This window comes from Lactuca virosa, chromosome 8 (assembly GCF_052849685.1).
Source record: "Lactuca virosa cultivar CGN04683 chromosome 8, Lactuca_virosa_CGN04683_v6, whole genome shotgun sequence".
NCBI lineage: Eukaryota > Viridiplantae > Streptophyta > Magnoliopsida > Asterales > Asteraceae > Lactuca > Lactuca virosa.
This window is the reverse complement of record NC_136433.1, coordinates 83,159,842-83,176,289: the sequence shown is the minus strand read 5'-3', so window position 1 is coordinate 83,176,289 and position 16,448 is coordinate 83,159,842. Positions and strand designations below refer to the sequence as shown.

The 16,448-nt window shown below is 33.7% G+C and overlaps 4 protein-coding genes across 6 annotated transcripts; 3 read left to right on the top strand and 1 right to left on the bottom strand.

The window, feature by feature from the left end:
* Positions 1–3,156: 3,156 nt before the first annotated feature.
* LOC145132936 (uncharacterized) lies at positions 3,157–15,883 on the bottom strand. 3 transcript variants are annotated; one of them, XM_079067887.1, is made up of 6 exons: positions 14,529–15,883; positions 5,526–5,658; positions 5,326–5,430; positions 4,798–5,012; positions 4,666–4,711; positions 3,157–4,070 (listed from the first exon to the last, which is right to left on the bottom strand). In XM_079067887.1, exons 3-6 carry the CDS (start codon positions 5,412–5,414, stop codon positions 3,815–3,817), a joined length of 606 nt encoding a protein of 201 aa, XP_078924013.1. In that variant the 5' UTR covers positions 5,415–5,430; positions 5,526–5,658; positions 14,529–15,883; the 3' UTR covers positions 3,157–3,814. The 3 variants fall into 3 exon arrangements, with proteins under 3 accessions (XP_078924013.1, XP_078924014.1, XP_078924015.1); XM_079067888.1 differs by having other exon boundaries at positions 4,666–4,708; XM_079067889.1 differs by lacking the exons at positions 5,326–5,430; positions 5,526–5,658; positions 14,529–15,883 and adding an exon at positions 5,095–5,307.
* Positions 4,878–10,111, top strand: LOC145132935 (uncharacterized). The gene is made up of 5 exons (XM_079067886.1): positions 4,878–4,963; positions 6,381–8,627; positions 8,706–9,032; positions 9,097–9,196; positions 9,278–10,111. Exons 2-5 carry the CDS (start codon positions 8,380–8,382, stop codon positions 10,028–10,030), a joined length of 1,428 nt encoding a protein of 475 aa, XP_078924012.1. The 5' UTR covers positions 4,878–4,963; positions 6,381–8,379; the 3' UTR covers positions 10,031–10,111.
* Positions 6,390–8,294, top strand: LOC145130561 (uncharacterized). Its single transcript, XM_079065339.1, has 3 exons — positions 6,390–6,954; positions 7,069–7,692; positions 7,801–8,294. Exons 1-3 carry the CDS (start codon positions 6,390–6,392, stop codon positions 8,292–8,294), a joined length of 1,683 nt encoding a protein of 560 aa, XP_078921465.1.
* On the top strand, positions 10,474–12,642 carry LOC145132938 (uncharacterized). The gene is made up of 6 exons (XM_079067890.1): positions 10,474–10,687; positions 10,773–11,126; positions 11,214–11,318; positions 11,661–11,846; positions 12,070–12,279; positions 12,376–12,642. The coding sequence occupies exons 2-4, from the start codon at positions 10,986–10,988 to the stop codon at positions 11,766–11,768; spliced, it is 354 nt and encodes a 117-aa protein (XP_078924016.1). The 5' UTR covers positions 10,474–10,687; positions 10,773–10,985; the 3' UTR covers positions 11,769–11,846; positions 12,070–12,279; positions 12,376–12,642.
* Positions 15,884–16,448: the final 565 nt, after the last annotated feature.

Here is a 16,448-nt window from a genome sequence, read left to right as displayed (position 1 = left end):
ACTATCATATGACAGTTTCAAACTGTCATAAACCACCAAAAACGGTCATAAAAATAGGTATTTGGATAAAGTCAAAATTGGGTCAATTCTCAAAAAACCAGATTTCTTATGCATTTTTATATAGTAACATAACCTATATAAAAAATTTCCACGCCAGGGGCTCTGCTCATTGGACCCCACAGGGGCTGCCGCCGCTTGGACCCCGCTCCCAGGGGTGCTACCTCCAGACCCCCGTTCGTTCAGGGGCTTCGCCATAAATGACAGTGTATTTTGAAACTTAATTAAACTTAAATAAGTGTGTACTCCACACCTTCCTTACTTGTTTAATATTTATCAAGTCACTTTTTGTTAACAAATTAATCTCATTACACTTAAATAACATTGATGATAACAAATCACCAACATAAAGAAAGATTGAAATCAGAAAATAAGAATCAAAATTAAAAATCAAAAGACTTCGTAATAAAAAATAGAATAGTTTTATAGAGTCCCTCGAACGATGGTGGTGAAAGACTTAATGCGATGATTATTCCAAAAGAATCGCACGCCCCTAAGTTTTTACTACTGATGTTGTTTTGACTTTAATATATCAATAGCAGTACATCTCATTTTGTCATGGTAAACAACTCAGGATTACATCTCATTTTGTCTCATCTTTAGATTCTCATTAAGCATTGTCGTCTGAAGTAGTTTCCTAACCAATACAATCTAATGTCTCCTCATTTTTTCAATCTGTATTTTCCACAAATTGGATTTTATAATCAAGTCACATGTTCGTTCAATTAAATAACAATATCTAACTTTAATATATCAACTAGAAAAAAACTCGGGCGTTGCCCCGGACCAGTTCTTGTTTGATAATATGCTTTCTCTACTTTGTTATAATGGATCTCAGTAGAATTATTTGAATATATGGGCATGTTGTAAATTGGATACGTAGACTTGTTGAGTATTATATATATATATATATATATATATATATATATATATATATATATATATATATATATATATATATATATATATTATCCTTGAAAACGTGAAACGAATTTAAACCGTAATTTTCTTTTTTATTATTATTATTTTTTTGTTATATCTCAATAATACATAAAACTTTCTTGTTATTAATCGACAACTTTAAAAGATATGTGCTGAAAGTGTAAATCGCCACAAATAGGGAAGAAAGTCGACAACCCCTAAAATTAGATGCCAAAAGTGTACAACCAAAAGAATGGACACTGGTGGACAAAATCCAAAAAGTTGTGGCAATAGTGTGAAAGTTGCTAAAGTTGGAAAAATATGGTGGTAAAAGTCTAAAGGAGGTTTTTTGTGTTTTTTTATGTCAAAATGTAGAAGTTTTGACTGCAAAGATGAAAAGTGTCAAAATCACTAAAAATTTGTGGGAAAAACACCGAAATGTAAAAGTTTTTACTGCAAGGACAAAAAGTGTCAAAGTCGCTAAAGATTTGTGGCAAAAACCTAAAGGCACAAAAACTTAATCAAAACACAAAAATGTAAAAGTTTTGACTTCAAGGATGAAAAGTGTCAAATTCACCAAACATTTGTGGCAAAAACCTAATGGCAAAAACGCCAAAATGTAAAAGTTTTTATTACAAGGACGAAAAGTGTCAATGTCGCTACAGATTTGTGTCAAATTCACCAAACATTTGTGGCAAAAACCTAAAGACAAAAAGTTAATCAAAACACAAAAATGTAAAAGTTTTCACTTCAAGGATGAAAAGTGTTAAATTCACTAAACATTTGTGGCAAAAACCTAAAGCCACAAAATTTACTATTCATAAGGAATGGCTAGCTTTTATATATATATATATATATATATATATATATATATATATATATATATATATATATATATATATATATATAATAGGGTTTAAATTATGGAAACATGCCTCTCAGAAATTTTCCCTTAGCCTCCAGGCAAACCTGTAGGTTTAGGAAGTCTCAAATATCACACTCAAAACTCTCGTATGTAATGAAAATATTCATGAACTTGCAGAAGAGAATAAAGACTTTATAATCTGAAGTGTAAAAGAGATGTACTTAAAAAATTGGAGGAAGAAAGCTTACCTTTACTCATATTAGAGAAAGCCTATATATAGGCTTACATGCATACATCACGGAAAAAAAACAATGTAATTAAAATACTATTCTAATCCTAAAGACTAGGTACAATTGGATGACTTCTTCTTATACCCAAGGTGCTCTGACTCCAACTTACACATCATGAAGCAGTCAAACCCCTCTACCCACTTTTCTTTATTCAATCTTTAAATAAAATAAACCAAAATAAACTATTAACTAAAAACCATAAACTTATTAAGCTAGCAGCCATGCATGTGAACCTACGAATTAAACCTGATTAATCCCAACAGAACCGAGGCATAAGCCTTAAGGTGGAATGAAGCAGATTAAAGTGTTGGAATATCAGGCCCTTCTTTATGTGCTTTTGGGATGAAAAGAAGACAAACAAAAAATAAAGCTTTTAAAGAGAAAGTACTGCTGCATTCATTCAAGTAATAGGTGACTATTTATATAGCCAATACATACACTACTAGAAACTTGAGTTTCAGCTGGATTTTGCTACGGATTTGTTCTCTAGCAAAATTTAGACTTATAGCTAGGGAATTACAACAGATCTACCATGTTTTTGATAGTTATTTTATTTATTTAACATGTGGAATATTAGTGAGGATTTACCGAGGGATCAGCTACGGATCTCGCAAGTATTTATCGATGCACCACTATCCCTTGCTAATCAGTCGAAAAATGAAGGGCCTTAGCTAGGGTTCAACGAGGGATAAAAAAATTGCGCCAGCTGGTACGCGTTTAGCGAGAGAACGTCGACGGAAACTATATTTTGGGTATGTGCGTTTTGTTTTTTCTATCGCCAATCTCTAGCTGAAATTGGCACAACCCAGTTCCATCTTCACGAAATGCATTGAAAATTCTGGTACGCGTTTCCTTCCCTCCAGCTTTATCACTCTGGACTCTGGACATGATTTTTGAACAGATGACGGCATAGAAGTTCCCTTCAATCTGTTAACCCAATTCCATCTCACAATCTCTGTTTGAATAGATGACGGCACTACTCACCCGATTCCGGCAACCTCCACATTTTTAAAGCTTAAAGTATTCTTCGTTAACTTTCCGATTCAGGTAAATCTCATCCCTCTTAGGTTAGTTTTAGTTCAATTGCACAATATACTTTGTTAGGGTTTAATTTCTCATTTTTTCTTTTTCAATCGATGTCCCTCTTATCTCTCAGCATTATATACATGAATCACCTTGAAAGTTAGAATTAAAACTTGATTTAGGGCTTGATTCATCATAGTTTGTCATCCAATTTATGAGAATTTAAGGATTCAGGAACACCAGTAGCCAATACCTTTAGGTTTTCCCCAATTCTCTTTCATATTTAGGAGGTGGTCTCTCTGATAAGTCCTATTCCCTTTTGAGGTCTTGAAGTTGATGTGGTCTCTCTGATAAGTCCTATTCCCTTATGAGGTCTTGAAGTTGATGTGGTCTTGAATCATGATGCTGACTTCTACTGCCAGTTGCTGCTTCACTTGGAGCCATGTTAAGGCCAGTGGTACTTGTCACAGGAGCAGCAGCAGCATATACAGATTTTGAAGCCAACACTCTCATCTTCATGCATCTATCTCTCATCAAACCATGTTTCATCTTATGCCCTTGCATCCACACATTTTCACAGATCCTCTCAAGGGCACAGAATCATAATCTTCTTCTTCTACTTCATAGAAAATTACCAAAATACCCCCCGAAAGACTTGTTATAGGATGCTCACATGTTCATCATCTGATTCTGATGTTTGCAAACACTCTTCTGGATTGGCATAAAAGTAATCTTCTTCTTTGGGTTTATTTGAAATAACCAATCTTTTTGTGGGATTTCCCAATCTTTCTTGATGAACTTGTTTTACGGAAATGGAAAATTCATCCCAATTTAAAATTCCATTTGTGTATTTGTCTATTAAATCCACCAAAAGTCTCTTATCCAATAGAATTGTCTTCTTGAATCCCAAAAATCTGAAAAACCATTTTCACATAATTAATTAGCTTCATTTCAATTCCAAGATAGTGTTTTGTTTGCAACAAAGGAATGGAATATGATATGTTATAAATAAATTCACAATTATGAATTAGTTTTATTTGTATATATATTCTTTAATAATACCACTTCCACTTGTGTTTTTAAAAAATTTCAAAACTTTAATTTATTAATTTTTACTTTACAAAAGTAGGTAGAAGTATTTTTTAATATTATAATTCTATTTCAAGATTTCATGGTATGTGATCTTACATTTTTTTGTTAACAATTTTATTACATTTTTTGTTAACATTTTTTTGTTAACAATTTGGGATTCTATAACAGTTAGCTTAAAATGTTTTGTTTCTTTTTTGGACTGAATGAATTGTTTGAATAAAATAAATGACCAATTTACCCTCTGTCAATAAGTGATGTCTTTCGATTACCTTTTCCTATGAGGTTTTACCAACCAACCTATTAATATTGTGTTAATATACAGGGAAAGTGTTTGAGTTTGACAATTTGTCAAATGTCTTAAATACCCTTTGAAAATGAGAAGACAGGGGAGTGTTTGGGATATATCACCAAACTTACTGTGAGTTCATGTTGTTGTTTCCACCACCTTCATTTTTTTTCACTTCTGATACAAATTCAAATTATAAAAATCAATGCTTTTTTATGTGGCATAAATTAAAATTAGTGAAGAAAATAAATAAATCCAATTACCATATCTTCTGGAGTCAATGCTGGAATCACTTTCCCCTGATGATGATGGATTTCTTGATGGAGTTCGTGTGCTGGAATCTGAATTTATGATTGCATTATCATCAGCAGAACTATCATCACTGTTATCCCCAAATATTGTTCCAGGTGTACCCAAATATTGTTCCAGGTGCACATTTTTCTTCATGTTTTTAATCTTTTTTTGACTTTTCAAAGACCTGCCAAATGATTCTGATTCTGAGCTTGAGTCCGATTCACTAAATGATTCTTAATCTTTGTTGTCATTTTTTGGGTTTTTACTTTAGTAACATTAGGGGCATTTTGGTCTTTTGCTACACCTCCATCTGTAGAAGCTTCTGGAATCTTCTTTGAGGACAAGGCTTTGTTGTTTTCATCTTTTTGTTGAATAAAATATAAAATTTTATGATGCAAAATAAAAATATGACACATACCAAGCATCTAGTTGTACAAAACCTTATATCAATATACATATATAATATTTTAATATGAATAAATGATATTAGTAAAAACCTGCAATAATTTCTCTCCATTTGGATCCGGATCAACCGTCTTAACATTTCTTTTCCCATATTTGGAAACACCAACATTAGCTTCCTCATTCTTCACTTCCGCCTCCTGAACAACCATTAAAACATATATATATATATATATATATATATATGTCATGCACAAGGGCAAAACCGTAAAATCACATGAAAAACAAAATATACCTTTTTTGCCCTTGCTTCAGCCTTCCTCTGTTTTTGCCTCAGTTTCTTCTTTTGTGAAGCAGGCATTTTTGCCAGCTCATCATTTTCTTCGGTTGATGATGTCGGAGGAAAATCATACAACTTGATATAACATCTGTATAACAACATTAACTAAAAAAAATTAGGTACAAGAAATTAAAATATATAAAAAATTATTTTTTTTGAAAAGATTGTATAGTATTACATTAGATAACAAAAGATATGCAAATGACACTTTAGGTCCCTGTAGTTTTAATATTCTGGAATTATATTTTTAGTACCTGTAGCTTTAAATTTCAGGAATTACACTTTTGGTCACTATGAAAGTGGGAAATAAGCAAAAGACACTTTTGGTTCCTATAGTTTTAGTTTTCCAGAATTATATTTTTGGTCCCTAAAGTTTTTAGTTTGCGGGAATTACATTTCTGGTCCTTGTAGTTTATTTTTACAAAATTACATTTTTAGTCCCTGTAGTTTTTAATTTGCAAAAGTTAAATTTCTGGTCCCTGAAGTTTTAAATTTCTGGAATTACCATTTTGGTCACTATGAAAGAGGGAAATAAGCAAGACACTTTTGGTCCCTATAGTTCTAGTTTTCCAGAATTATCTTTTTGGTCCCTGAAGCTTTTAGTTTGCAGGAATTACAATTCTTGTCCCTGTAGTTTTAATTTTCCAAAATTACTATTTTAGTCGCTATAGTTTTTGGAATATGATTGCATAGTTATAATAAAAATAAGTATTTCATATAGTATAATTGTAGTTTCCAAGGATGCTTTTAGTAATGTGGATATGATTGCATTATCTAATTTCTAAATAGTAGTTATATATTTGGTTGTAGCTAGTCATTATGTCAACATGTAGTGATAGAGACTGGATGTACAAAAGGTTAGATCATGGGTATCTTAGCACAACATATCATGCATCCGTCAAAGGATTTCTGGATGTTGCTTTTTCTAATGAAGCAACCGTTGATGGGGATTATATTAGATGTCCTTGTTCTAAATGCAAGAACATGTATTATAAAACAAGAGGTGATGTAGAGCTTCACTTGTTACAAAACGGTTTCACTCCTAATTACACAACTTGGTGGGCACATGGTGAAAGAAATACGATATCTCAGCATGAGGAAGAATCTTCTAATCCGATGCAGGATCCAATGGAAGATGATGATGATGATGATGTTAATGGGTGTACACAAATGTTGATGAATGTAATGGAGGAATTCCCGAATCCAACTGCCAAGGGGTTCTATGATATGTTGGAAGACGCTGATGAACCTTTGTGGGATGGATGTGAAAATTATTCAAAATTACAAGCTGCAACAGAGTTGTTGCATTGGAAGTCAGAATACAATATATCTGAGGCTGCCTATGATCACATACTTCCTATAATTAAGCGGATGCTACCCAAAGGTGAGAAACTAGTTGAGAACTTCTATGAGACGAAGAAGCTTTTGAAAATAATTAGACTCCCATAAAAAAAGATCCATGCTTGCAAAAACCATTGCATGATATTCTATGGGGCAGATTCTGATTTGACTAAGTGTCGAGTGTGTGATCATGATCGGTACAAGAGTGACAGACTGCCTTATCTGGTTATGAGGTACTTGCCGATTGCTCCTAGACTCCAAAGGTTGTATTTGACAAAAAAGACGGCAAAGAAAATGACATGGCACTATGAACATCAAACAGAACCGGGTTTGATGGTCCATCCAAGTGATGGTGAGGCTTGGAAGCATTTCGACTCAATGCATCAAGAATTTTCAAGTGAACCACGGAATGTTCGCCTTGGGCTATGGACCGATGGGTTCAGTCCAAATAACTCAAATACAACCCCGTATTCATGTTGGCCTGTTTTCCTTTCAATTTATAACTTGCCTCCTTGGATGTGCTTAAAAGAACCATATATTCAGTTAAGCATAGTTATTCCTGGAAAAAAGAGCCCAGGTCAAAATATAGATGTGTTTCTCAGGCCGCTAATTGACGAGTTAAAGATGCTATATACAGACGGTGTTGTCACTTATGATGCTTCGACTAAATGCAATTTCACAATGAAAGCTATACTTCTTTGGACAGTTAGTGACTTTCCTGCTTATGCAATGTTATCGGGATGGAGCACACATGGCAAGTTAGCATGTCCGTATTGTATGGGTGAGTCGGGGTCGTTTCGGTTACACCATGGTAGTAAACCATGTTGGTTTGACTGCCATCGAAAATAATTTTTACCTGAACAACACACATATAGGGGTGACAAAACAGGATTTCTGGCTAATAAGGTTGAGAGATCTAGCCCCCCACCAATATTAACCGGTGATCAGATTTGGGAGCAAGTACGACACTTTCCAACTGTTTATGAAGGCAAACCTTTTAGAGCAAAGAATGCAAAATTGCCTGGTTTCGGGATTACTCATAATTGGGTTAAGAGGAGCATCTTTTGGGAGCTACCATATTGGCGGAAGTTGTTAATACGACACAACCTTGATCCCATGCACATTGAGACAAATGTGTTTGAAAATCTTTTCAACACCGTGATGGACACTCCAAAAAGCAAAGACAACATGAATGCAAGAAAAGATATAGAAATGTATTGCAATCGAGTGCAATGGCATACATGGAAGAAGGGAAATAAGGATATGAAAAAGAGAGTATCGTTTGCTTTGAGCAAAGAACAAGTAGCTAAAATATGCCAATGGTTGATTAAACTTAAATTCCCGGACGGATACGCCTCAAACTTGGGGGGGGGGGTGCGTTAATGTAGATGATAATAGCTTTTACAAATTCAAGAGTCACGAGTGCCATGTATTTCTTCAAAGATTGTTGCCTATTTCTCTAAGAGGTATGGTGCCAAATTCAACATGGGATGCAATTACAGAGTTGTGTACATTCTTTCGTGTAATATGTTCAAGGGTGTTACGCGTAGATGACTTACAACGCTTGCAAACTACTATTGTTGAAACCATTTGCAAGTTAGAAAAAATATTTTCACCTGGATTCTTTGACTCAATGGAGCATCTTGTTATCCACTTAGCTCGAGAAGCTATGCTTGGTGGTCCGGTTCAATATAGGTGGATGTATCTTTATGAAAGGTATATTTTTTACCATAAAAAAGATTCTACCATAAAACCTATGGAATTTCTAATAAGCCTTTTCCAACATCTTTTTAGGAAGTTGGGATCAATGAAAAGAAAGATAAAAAACCATGCGAAGGTTGAGGGGTCCATTGTTGAGGCTTACATGATTGGAGAAATATCGACTTTTTGCTCACAATACTTTTTGCCTACAATTGAAACCCGGTTGAATCGTGAGTCGCGTAATTTTGCCCCAGACATTCCTAGTTATACCATGGTCGACTCTCGATTAAGCATTTTCAAAGTTCCATCTCGAAGATTATTCGAAAAAAGTGGTCAACGGAGGCCTTTGACAGATGATGAGATGCGTATTGCTCATAATTACATCTTGATCAATTGTGTTGAGGTTCTACCTTTTTTAAGGTATGTCAAGTTATCTATTTTTCCTTGATGTCGTGAATCTCTAAAATGTTTGTTATTTTTTAAGGTTGTTTGAAAATTATGTGATCCAAAGCCAACCTGATATGGATGATGGAGCATTTGAAAGGTTTAGGGATCAACATTTTGCTAAGTGGTTTAAAGATCATGTGAGTATGATACGAGAAAAATTTGTATTACCAAAGTGTCTTCCCCCGTGAATTAGTTAACAAATGAATTTATCAATGTAGGTTTTTCAACAATCAAATGATATCAGTAGTCAACATCTGAAATGCCTTGCACGAGGACCATTACGACATGTTAGGTCCTATAAAGGATACTTTGTCAATGGTTACAAGTTTCATACTGAAAAATATGGTGATGGACGGGTCACACACAATAGTGGTGTATGTGTAAGAGGGACTTGTTACAATGAGACTGAGTGTGACTATTATGGGTTGTTGGATGAGGTCTTGGAAGTAGAATATCAAGGCATAGGGCGTTGCGTCGTAGTATTGTTCAAGTGTATATGGTTTAACCCTACTGAAGGGGTACGTGTGGATCGAAAGCATAATTTGGTTGATATTAAATACAAATCAAGGCTAAGAAATGAAGATCCGTTTATCCTAGCGTCACAAGCAGAACAAGTGTATTATGCACCATATCCTGCAATGAAGGATTTGAAAGATTGGTGGGCTGTCGTCAAGACGAAACCAAGGGGTGTATATGATCTACGACAATGTGTTATTGAAGAAGATGATGATGAGGATGAAGAGGACCAATTCTTTCAAGAAAGTGAAGCGACTTTACCTTCTACAAGTAGCGGTGCAAATGAGGTGGCAGGACCCCTTTCTCATGTAATTGAAGGAGAAATAGAAGAAGTTAATGACAATGACATTGAGAGAGAAGAGGATGAAGAAGTTGATGATAACTTGGATGATTCATCCCAAGATGATATTGAAGATGAAGACAACATATGTGATGATAATTCTGATGATGAGTAATTACTAAAAATGTAGAATGAAACAATGTATTTGGAACTATATATTGCCTAATGGACCTTATCAATAACTTTTTAGCTAAAATGATCGTTTTCTTTTTCTATATACATTGCACTTTCATTTATTTGTGTATTATAGCATGTTACCTTCTCTTACTTCTATAATTTTCTATTATAATACATACTTGTTCTAACAAATAGTTTATTAATTCTTGATTTTAAGGGTTATCTTTTGACTAATGGCGCCACGAGGAGCCCGTGGTGGTGGTCGCAGTGGTAGTCACATTGGTGGTCGTGATGCTGGAGATAGAAATGCATCTCAATCACACGATAATGCAGAAAGTCAACCTTCTTCTTCAGTTAGAGGATCAAACATCTTGGAACAAGTTCCAAGTAACCCATCAAAAAGGAAGTTCATTGAAGTCGATTCTGAAAGCGAGTACTAATGTTAATTTTACAATTGTTTATGAAAATGAATTTACTTGTTAATGATAATACTAATGCTAATTTTTTTAATTATTTATTTTTTGCAAGATTTACGGATCAGATTTCAGTGATCAGAGCCATCACATGTATACTGAAGACGATGTTTGACGGCCCATGGACCTCATGGAAGAAGGTTGACAAAGAACATCGTGATGCAATGTGGGAACACTTCAAGGTTTGTACTTATTATTTTTATGATTTATCAAAGTAAAACTTGGTGTAAAATGAAAAAGATAATTGTATGCGTGATCTACATGTAGGGTTTGTATGACTGGCCCGAAGAGATTGATGTTCTTGCTCGCAATGTATGGGAAGACTGTATGAAGAAAAGATTTCCTGACATAATGCGAAGAGCACGTGAATAATCTTTAAAACTTGCCAAAGCTGCAAATGTGAATGCCTCACTAGAAGGTGATTTAAATTTGCTAAAGGACTATCACCCAAATTGGATAAAAAAGGAGTATTGGGAAAAAATGATCAATGAAGCGTGGACCACATCCAAATGGAAACGTTTATCACAATCAGGGAAAAATAACAGAAATAAATTAGAAGATGGCTCTGTTTCCAAACATACCGGGGGTTCTATATCTATTCGTCAACATAAGAAAAGAATGGTAAGATGTTTGCATCTCACCTTAGTTTCCACTTAGACTATTGAGTTTTTGTTTTGTTTTTTAATGTATTACTAATGGATTTTGTAGCAAGCAACACTTAAACGCCCTCCTACAGGAGTTGAACTTTATGCAAGGTTGCACACTAAACGGTCTACTCAAGAGTACATTACACCAAAGGCAACTAAAGTTAAGGTATTTTCAATTCTTTTGTAGGAAACAAAACTTCCTACTACTCGGGTTAATAACTTTGTTAAAGCAACAAATTAACAGAAAACAAATCTTTCGTAAGTAGTAATCAACTTACAAAAGAAAAGAAACAAATTATTATCTCTAAATGTTTGATCCTCTGCCTAGTTGTAATCAAGTGTTTTGTAAGTAGTAATCAACTTTATGTAAGGTTTGAGTATTAATTAATAGGAGGCTTATGAAGTGGTTCATTCCATTCCTTGATTATGAATTTAATGGAATGGAATGAACCATTCCATTCCTTATTTCATGTTTATGTTTTTTCATATTTTTTTTTTGCTATAATAGGAGGCTTATGAAAGTGCTATGGTGGCTAAGTTTGGTGATGATACTAGTTGCCACCCCCTTTTGGATAATGAAACATGGTGTGATGTTTCCGGAGGAGTCAAGAAATGAAGAATATATGGATTCGGATCTGTGTCTGATCCAACGAGCTTTTTGGAAGGAACATCTAGTACAATAACATCCCAAGAGGTTCGTTTAATTTTGTACTTTATAAAAATTTCCTATCATAGCATTGTACTTACAAAGTTTCCTATCATGGCATTGTACTTACAAAGTTTCCTATCATGGTATTGTACTTACAAAGTTTCCTATCATGGCATTGTACTTACAAAGTTTTCTATCATGGTATTGTACTTACAAAGTTTCCTATCATGGCATTGTACTTACAAAGTTTTCTATCATTGTCCTTTAGGTTGTCTATGAACGTGTACGAAACGAGATGCGTGGGGAAATGGATGCTAAAGCTGCAGAAATGGAAGCTAAACATCAACAAATGCGTGAGGAAATGGATGCCAAAGCTGCAGCAATAGATGCCAAACAACAACAAATTGATGCAAAATATGAAGCAATGGAGAAGATGTATGCAACCTTGCAAAATATGATGGGAAATTGAAAATTAGAGGTAATATGATGTTAACCATTAATATTTGATGTTTTTGAATGACTTGTTAACCTTTTGTATTTGATACTTTTGATTGTTTTGAATAATGTTTTATAGGAATGAGAACCGAAGATGATTGGATGGACATGAAATGAAGAGAGCAGCTAAAATGTTATTTTGAAGTTATGTTTTGTGAAAACTCATTTCCCGATGCATACTTTGGATTTCTTGGTGCTAAAATGTTATTTTGAAGGTTAAACTTTTTTTTTTGTTTGTACCTCTTTTGCATACTTTGGATTTCTTGGTGCTAAAATGTTATTTTGAAGTTAAACCTTTGGGAGTTTGATGTTATATGGATAGTTTTGGTTTTGGATGTTTTTTGAATGATACTTTGGTAAACTTTGATAGTTTTGGTATTGTAATGTTTGGTTGTATTGTTATTCGATGTTTTTTAGTATAAAAATTTGATGATTGTAGTATTTTTTTCTTTTAGAATCATAAAAAAAATGATATTACAAGTTCGCGACGGATTGGTGAGAATAAAAAAAGTATTTTAATGCATCAATTTTGCGAGGGATTAGCTACGAAAAAAATATCATGTCTAAAGTTTGCGACGGATCAGCGACGGAACAAAAAAAAATTAATGTATAAATTTTGCAAGAGATTAGCTATGGAAAAAACCATGTCTAAAGCTTGCGACAGATCAGCGACGGAAAAAAAAAATCAGTATATGAATTTTGCAAGGGATTTGCTACGGAAAAAAAAACTGTTCACGGAAATTTGCGACAGAACAGCGACGGAATGACTTTATCAAATTTTGTCGCTAATGCCCTGAGTAAATGTATTGAGTGACATTTAGCGACGGATATTCTGTCGCTACATTTGTCGCAAGAAAAAACCTCTCCGTCGCTAAAACCCTCGCTGAGAAATTAGCCACCTATTAATTACCTATGGAGTGAATCCGTCGCTGATCCATCGCAAACAACATTTAGCGACGGAATAGCGACGGATACTTCCGTCTCTAAAACCCATGTTTCTAGTAGTGATACTAACTTTAGTAGGAACCAGTAAACCCACGTTCCCTCTTTTCCAGGTGAAACCCAACTCTCTACTATTCCCTAATACTCGGTCCTACAAGACCCATTCAAATCACAATCTACTACCATTTATTTAACTCACTAAAATAAAATAAATACTAAATTACTACTAAAACAAGCTGTGAAGATTAAAATCCAACATAAAGAAGTAGCATTCACTGACCAGTAATAATAATATTCCAAAGTTCTGACAAATTAAAAAAATAGTAGTAACAACTAGCAGTAAGAAAAAAAATATATATAAAAGTAGCGAACAGTGTTACAGAAATGTAGCCAACTTAGCACTAAAATAACAAAAAAAAAAAAAAAAAAAAAAAAGAAGCATTCATCATAGGGAGAAATCGAACAAATAGAGACCAATCAAAGAGAAAGTCCTGAAGGTTTTCTTCTTGGGTGAAGAAGTTTAAAATCAAAAGACAGAAATCAAGAAAGTGAACCGTCTCGGGAAACCTGAAATCCGTATCAAGGTGAAGCTCTAACATGTTTTTAATTTGTATTTTTCCAAAATTCATACAACCCGGACATATTAGTTTCACAAGGCTTATTTTTTATGAAATTTATAAGTTGTATCCAATTTACAAAAGTTAACTTGAACTCACCAAAACGTCCCAACGATATATCCTCTGCCTATGTTTACACCAAAACGAGTCTTTTCAGCACTAACCAGACTCCATTTGAAACACCACGGTTGGTAATCGGTAAATGACTACTTATAATGTTATGTACCAATAATGAGTTTCCTAAGTATTTGGTGCTCAAACATAGCAATACACAAATTCAAATACTGGCAAGCATACTTGGATTTTCTCAACAAACACACAGCAGCGCACAACAGACCACCCCCCTGTTTCACTTTCTTTTTTGTATCCACAACACATACACACATCATAAGACTCATTTCCCTCCAAATTCCATTCGTTTATAACATACACATCAGCATATTAACTTCACAGACTGTTTAATTTGATCATCTAACTACACTAATTCCCAAACTATACAACTTTGACTAAAGTAGGTCAAAATACGTTTCTAACATTCCTAATCGAAATTTTTTAACTCTATGATAATTAAAATTCACTTAATAAATTATATAAAACTTCATTAACGGCTTAACGCTTCCATTTCTTTCTTGATAACTTATAATTCATCAAGTTATCAGTTTAGGGAACGTACCTTAAATTCCCAGGAGCACCAAACTTTTAGCAGACGCCCTTTCTAAGCTCTTCACTTTGCAAGCTTATACTTCAATTTCGGCAGAATTCTTTCCTTAATTTCTCTTTCAACTTGGATCAATTTGAGTAGGGTCGGTATCTTTCCTCTATAGTTGTGTTTGGGATTGTTTAAAAACAGCTTTTTGACTTTTCACTTTTCAAAAAAGTCAAAAAGTGCAAAAGATGTTTGTTTAAGTTAAAAAGTTCTTTTTAAATTTTAAAAGTCACAAAAACGTGACTTTTGAGACTTTTGTACTTCTTAAAAGCAATTTTTGTCTTTTTACCATCCAAACACATTTTAAACCTTAACTTTTCAAAAAAGACCTTTTACAAAAAGTTCTTATATAAAAAGGACTTTAGAGCTAAAAAAAGTTATCACAAACACCCCCCCTAGAAAGGGTATGTGAAAGTAATTATAATAAGAGTATGTTACAATTTTGGTCCTTGAATTCATCTTTTCTTTTCTTTCTTGTTTTAGGTTTTGGTCCTAAAATAAATTAAATTGCAGTTTTGATTCTTATATTCATGTTGTATAAAGATTTTGTTCATCGGTTGTTGTTAGGATTAACCACCGTTTAATCTTGATCAGACACCGTCACCAGTTACCAATGTGCAAAACAATACCGTTTTTTCACTTTTTCTATCCGTTACCATTTAAACGACTTTAGTGAGACCCCACTTATGCCACATAGGATGCCACGTAGATAGGGGAAACGGCTAACCAGATGCAGGAGGTTTGTAATGAGCAAAACATACAAAGTTTCAAAACTCATGGTCTAATTTAGCGTGATTTGATGTTTAGTGGCTAAATCGAGTCAAAATCGAAAGTTGCATGGTCATTTAAGTCAAAGTCCTAGAAAAAAAACATAACATTGTCCAAAAAGTGGATGCCACGAAATCTAATATTGACGCACATTTTGTTAGACTCGTAGGAGACCAATTTTTACTAAAGATGGGATATTATTAAGTTTTATCTTCAAATCACTAACATATTTTAGGATTAGCACTTCTTGATTGTTGTTTCTCGTACGCGATAGATTTCCATTTGACCCCTTTCATCCCTTTTCCACAATATTAGTTTCTAGGATCTATAGGGACACCATTTAATTACAAGATAGAGATTTGAACACATAACATGAACAATGTTTAGCAAGCACGTAACATTATTATCGTCAATTATTTCTAAAAAGTATTTTAAGTCAGGATGTTGGAAAGATAAACAAATGTTATCTGCTATACATAACTTCTTGCCTTTAAATTAAACAACCAATAAAGGTTTATATCTTAGGGAAAATCTAAACCATAATTTATCTACTCTATCTTATGTACTAGTTAATGTCATTGACTATTTTTCACGACCCTAAACATAAAAAAAAAAAAAAAAAGAACCTACGAATAACTTGTGGGACGAACTCATTTTGGCTAAGAAAATAATGTCTGAAGGGTTGAATATCACTGTGAAAATTACATTTACAAAACGTCTCATATTTATATAAATCCCAAATAAGCAATACCTATAACAGTTATATTTTACAATTAATAGATTTAGTTTTTTTTTTCGTAAAAGGTATGATGACATACGAAATAATTTCAATGCAAATAACACTTAGATATTGGTTCCAAAGTTAGTTTTTGCTAGCTCCCATCCAATTGTAGAACAACAAGCTTCCCAGGTTGGAAACTGGCTATCGAATTTTGTAGGATAACAAGACCAACAAAGAAGGTGCAACTCATTAGAAAGACAATTGGGCCCTTCAACATTGTTGGTGAATTAAAGAAGAAAAGCACATAGAAGGGACCTTACTTAGCTTCTTCTTGTTTTTAACAAGCTTAGAAAAACGTGATGAAGACCTTTTATGTATTTATTATCTCTTTTAATCTT

Bases quoted from the DNA above. Each gene is read 5' to 3' on its own strand.
- LOC145132936 (XM_079067887.1), bottom strand. From the start codon at position 5,414: ATGAGGAAGCTAATGTTGGTGTTTCCAAATATGGGAAAAGAAATGTTA. The intron at 5,013-5,325 runs GTTTTTACTAAT...ATCATTTGGCAG, and splicing joins ATGGAGAGAAATTATTGCAG to GTCTTTGAAAAGTCAAAAAA. The intron at 4,712-4,797 runs GTAATTGGATTT...AATTTGTATCAG, and splicing joins CATTGACTCCAGAAGATATG to AAGTGAAAAAAAATGAAGGT.
- LOC145130561 (XM_079065339.1), top strand. From the start codon at position 6,390: ATGTCAACATGTAGTGATAGAGACTGGATGTACAAAAGGTTAGATCAT. The intron at 6,955-7,068 runs GTGAGAAACTAG...TCTATGGGGCAG, and splicing joins TAAGCGGATGCTACCCAAAG to ATTCTGATTTGACTAAGTGT. The intron at 7,693-7,800 runs GTGAGTCGGGGT...GTGACAAAACAG, and splicing joins AGCATGTCCGTATTGTATGG to GATTTCTGGCTAATAAGGTT.
- LOC145132935 (XM_079067886.1), top strand. From the start codon at position 8,380: ATGGTGCCAAATTCAACATGGGATGCAATTACAGAGTTGTGTACATTC. The intron at 8,628-8,705 runs GTATATTTTTTA...ACATCTTTTTAG, and splicing joins TGGATGTATCTTTATGAAAG to GAAGTTGGGATCAATGAAAA. The intron at 9,033-9,096 runs GTATGTCAAGTT...TTATTTTTTAAG, and splicing joins GAGGTTCTACCTTTTTTAAG to GTTGTTTGAAAATTATGTGA.
- LOC145132938 (XM_079067890.1), top strand. From the start codon at position 10,986: ATGATCAATGAAGCGTGGACCACATCCAAATGGAAACGTTTATCACAA. The intron at 11,127-11,213 runs GTAAGATGTTTG...TGGATTTTGTAG, and splicing joins GTCAACATAAGAAAAGAATG to CAAGCAACACTTAAACGCCC. The intron at 11,319-11,660 runs GTATTTTCAATT...TTGCTATAATAG, and splicing joins CAAAGGCAACTAAAGTTAAG to GAGGCTTATGAAAGTGCTAT.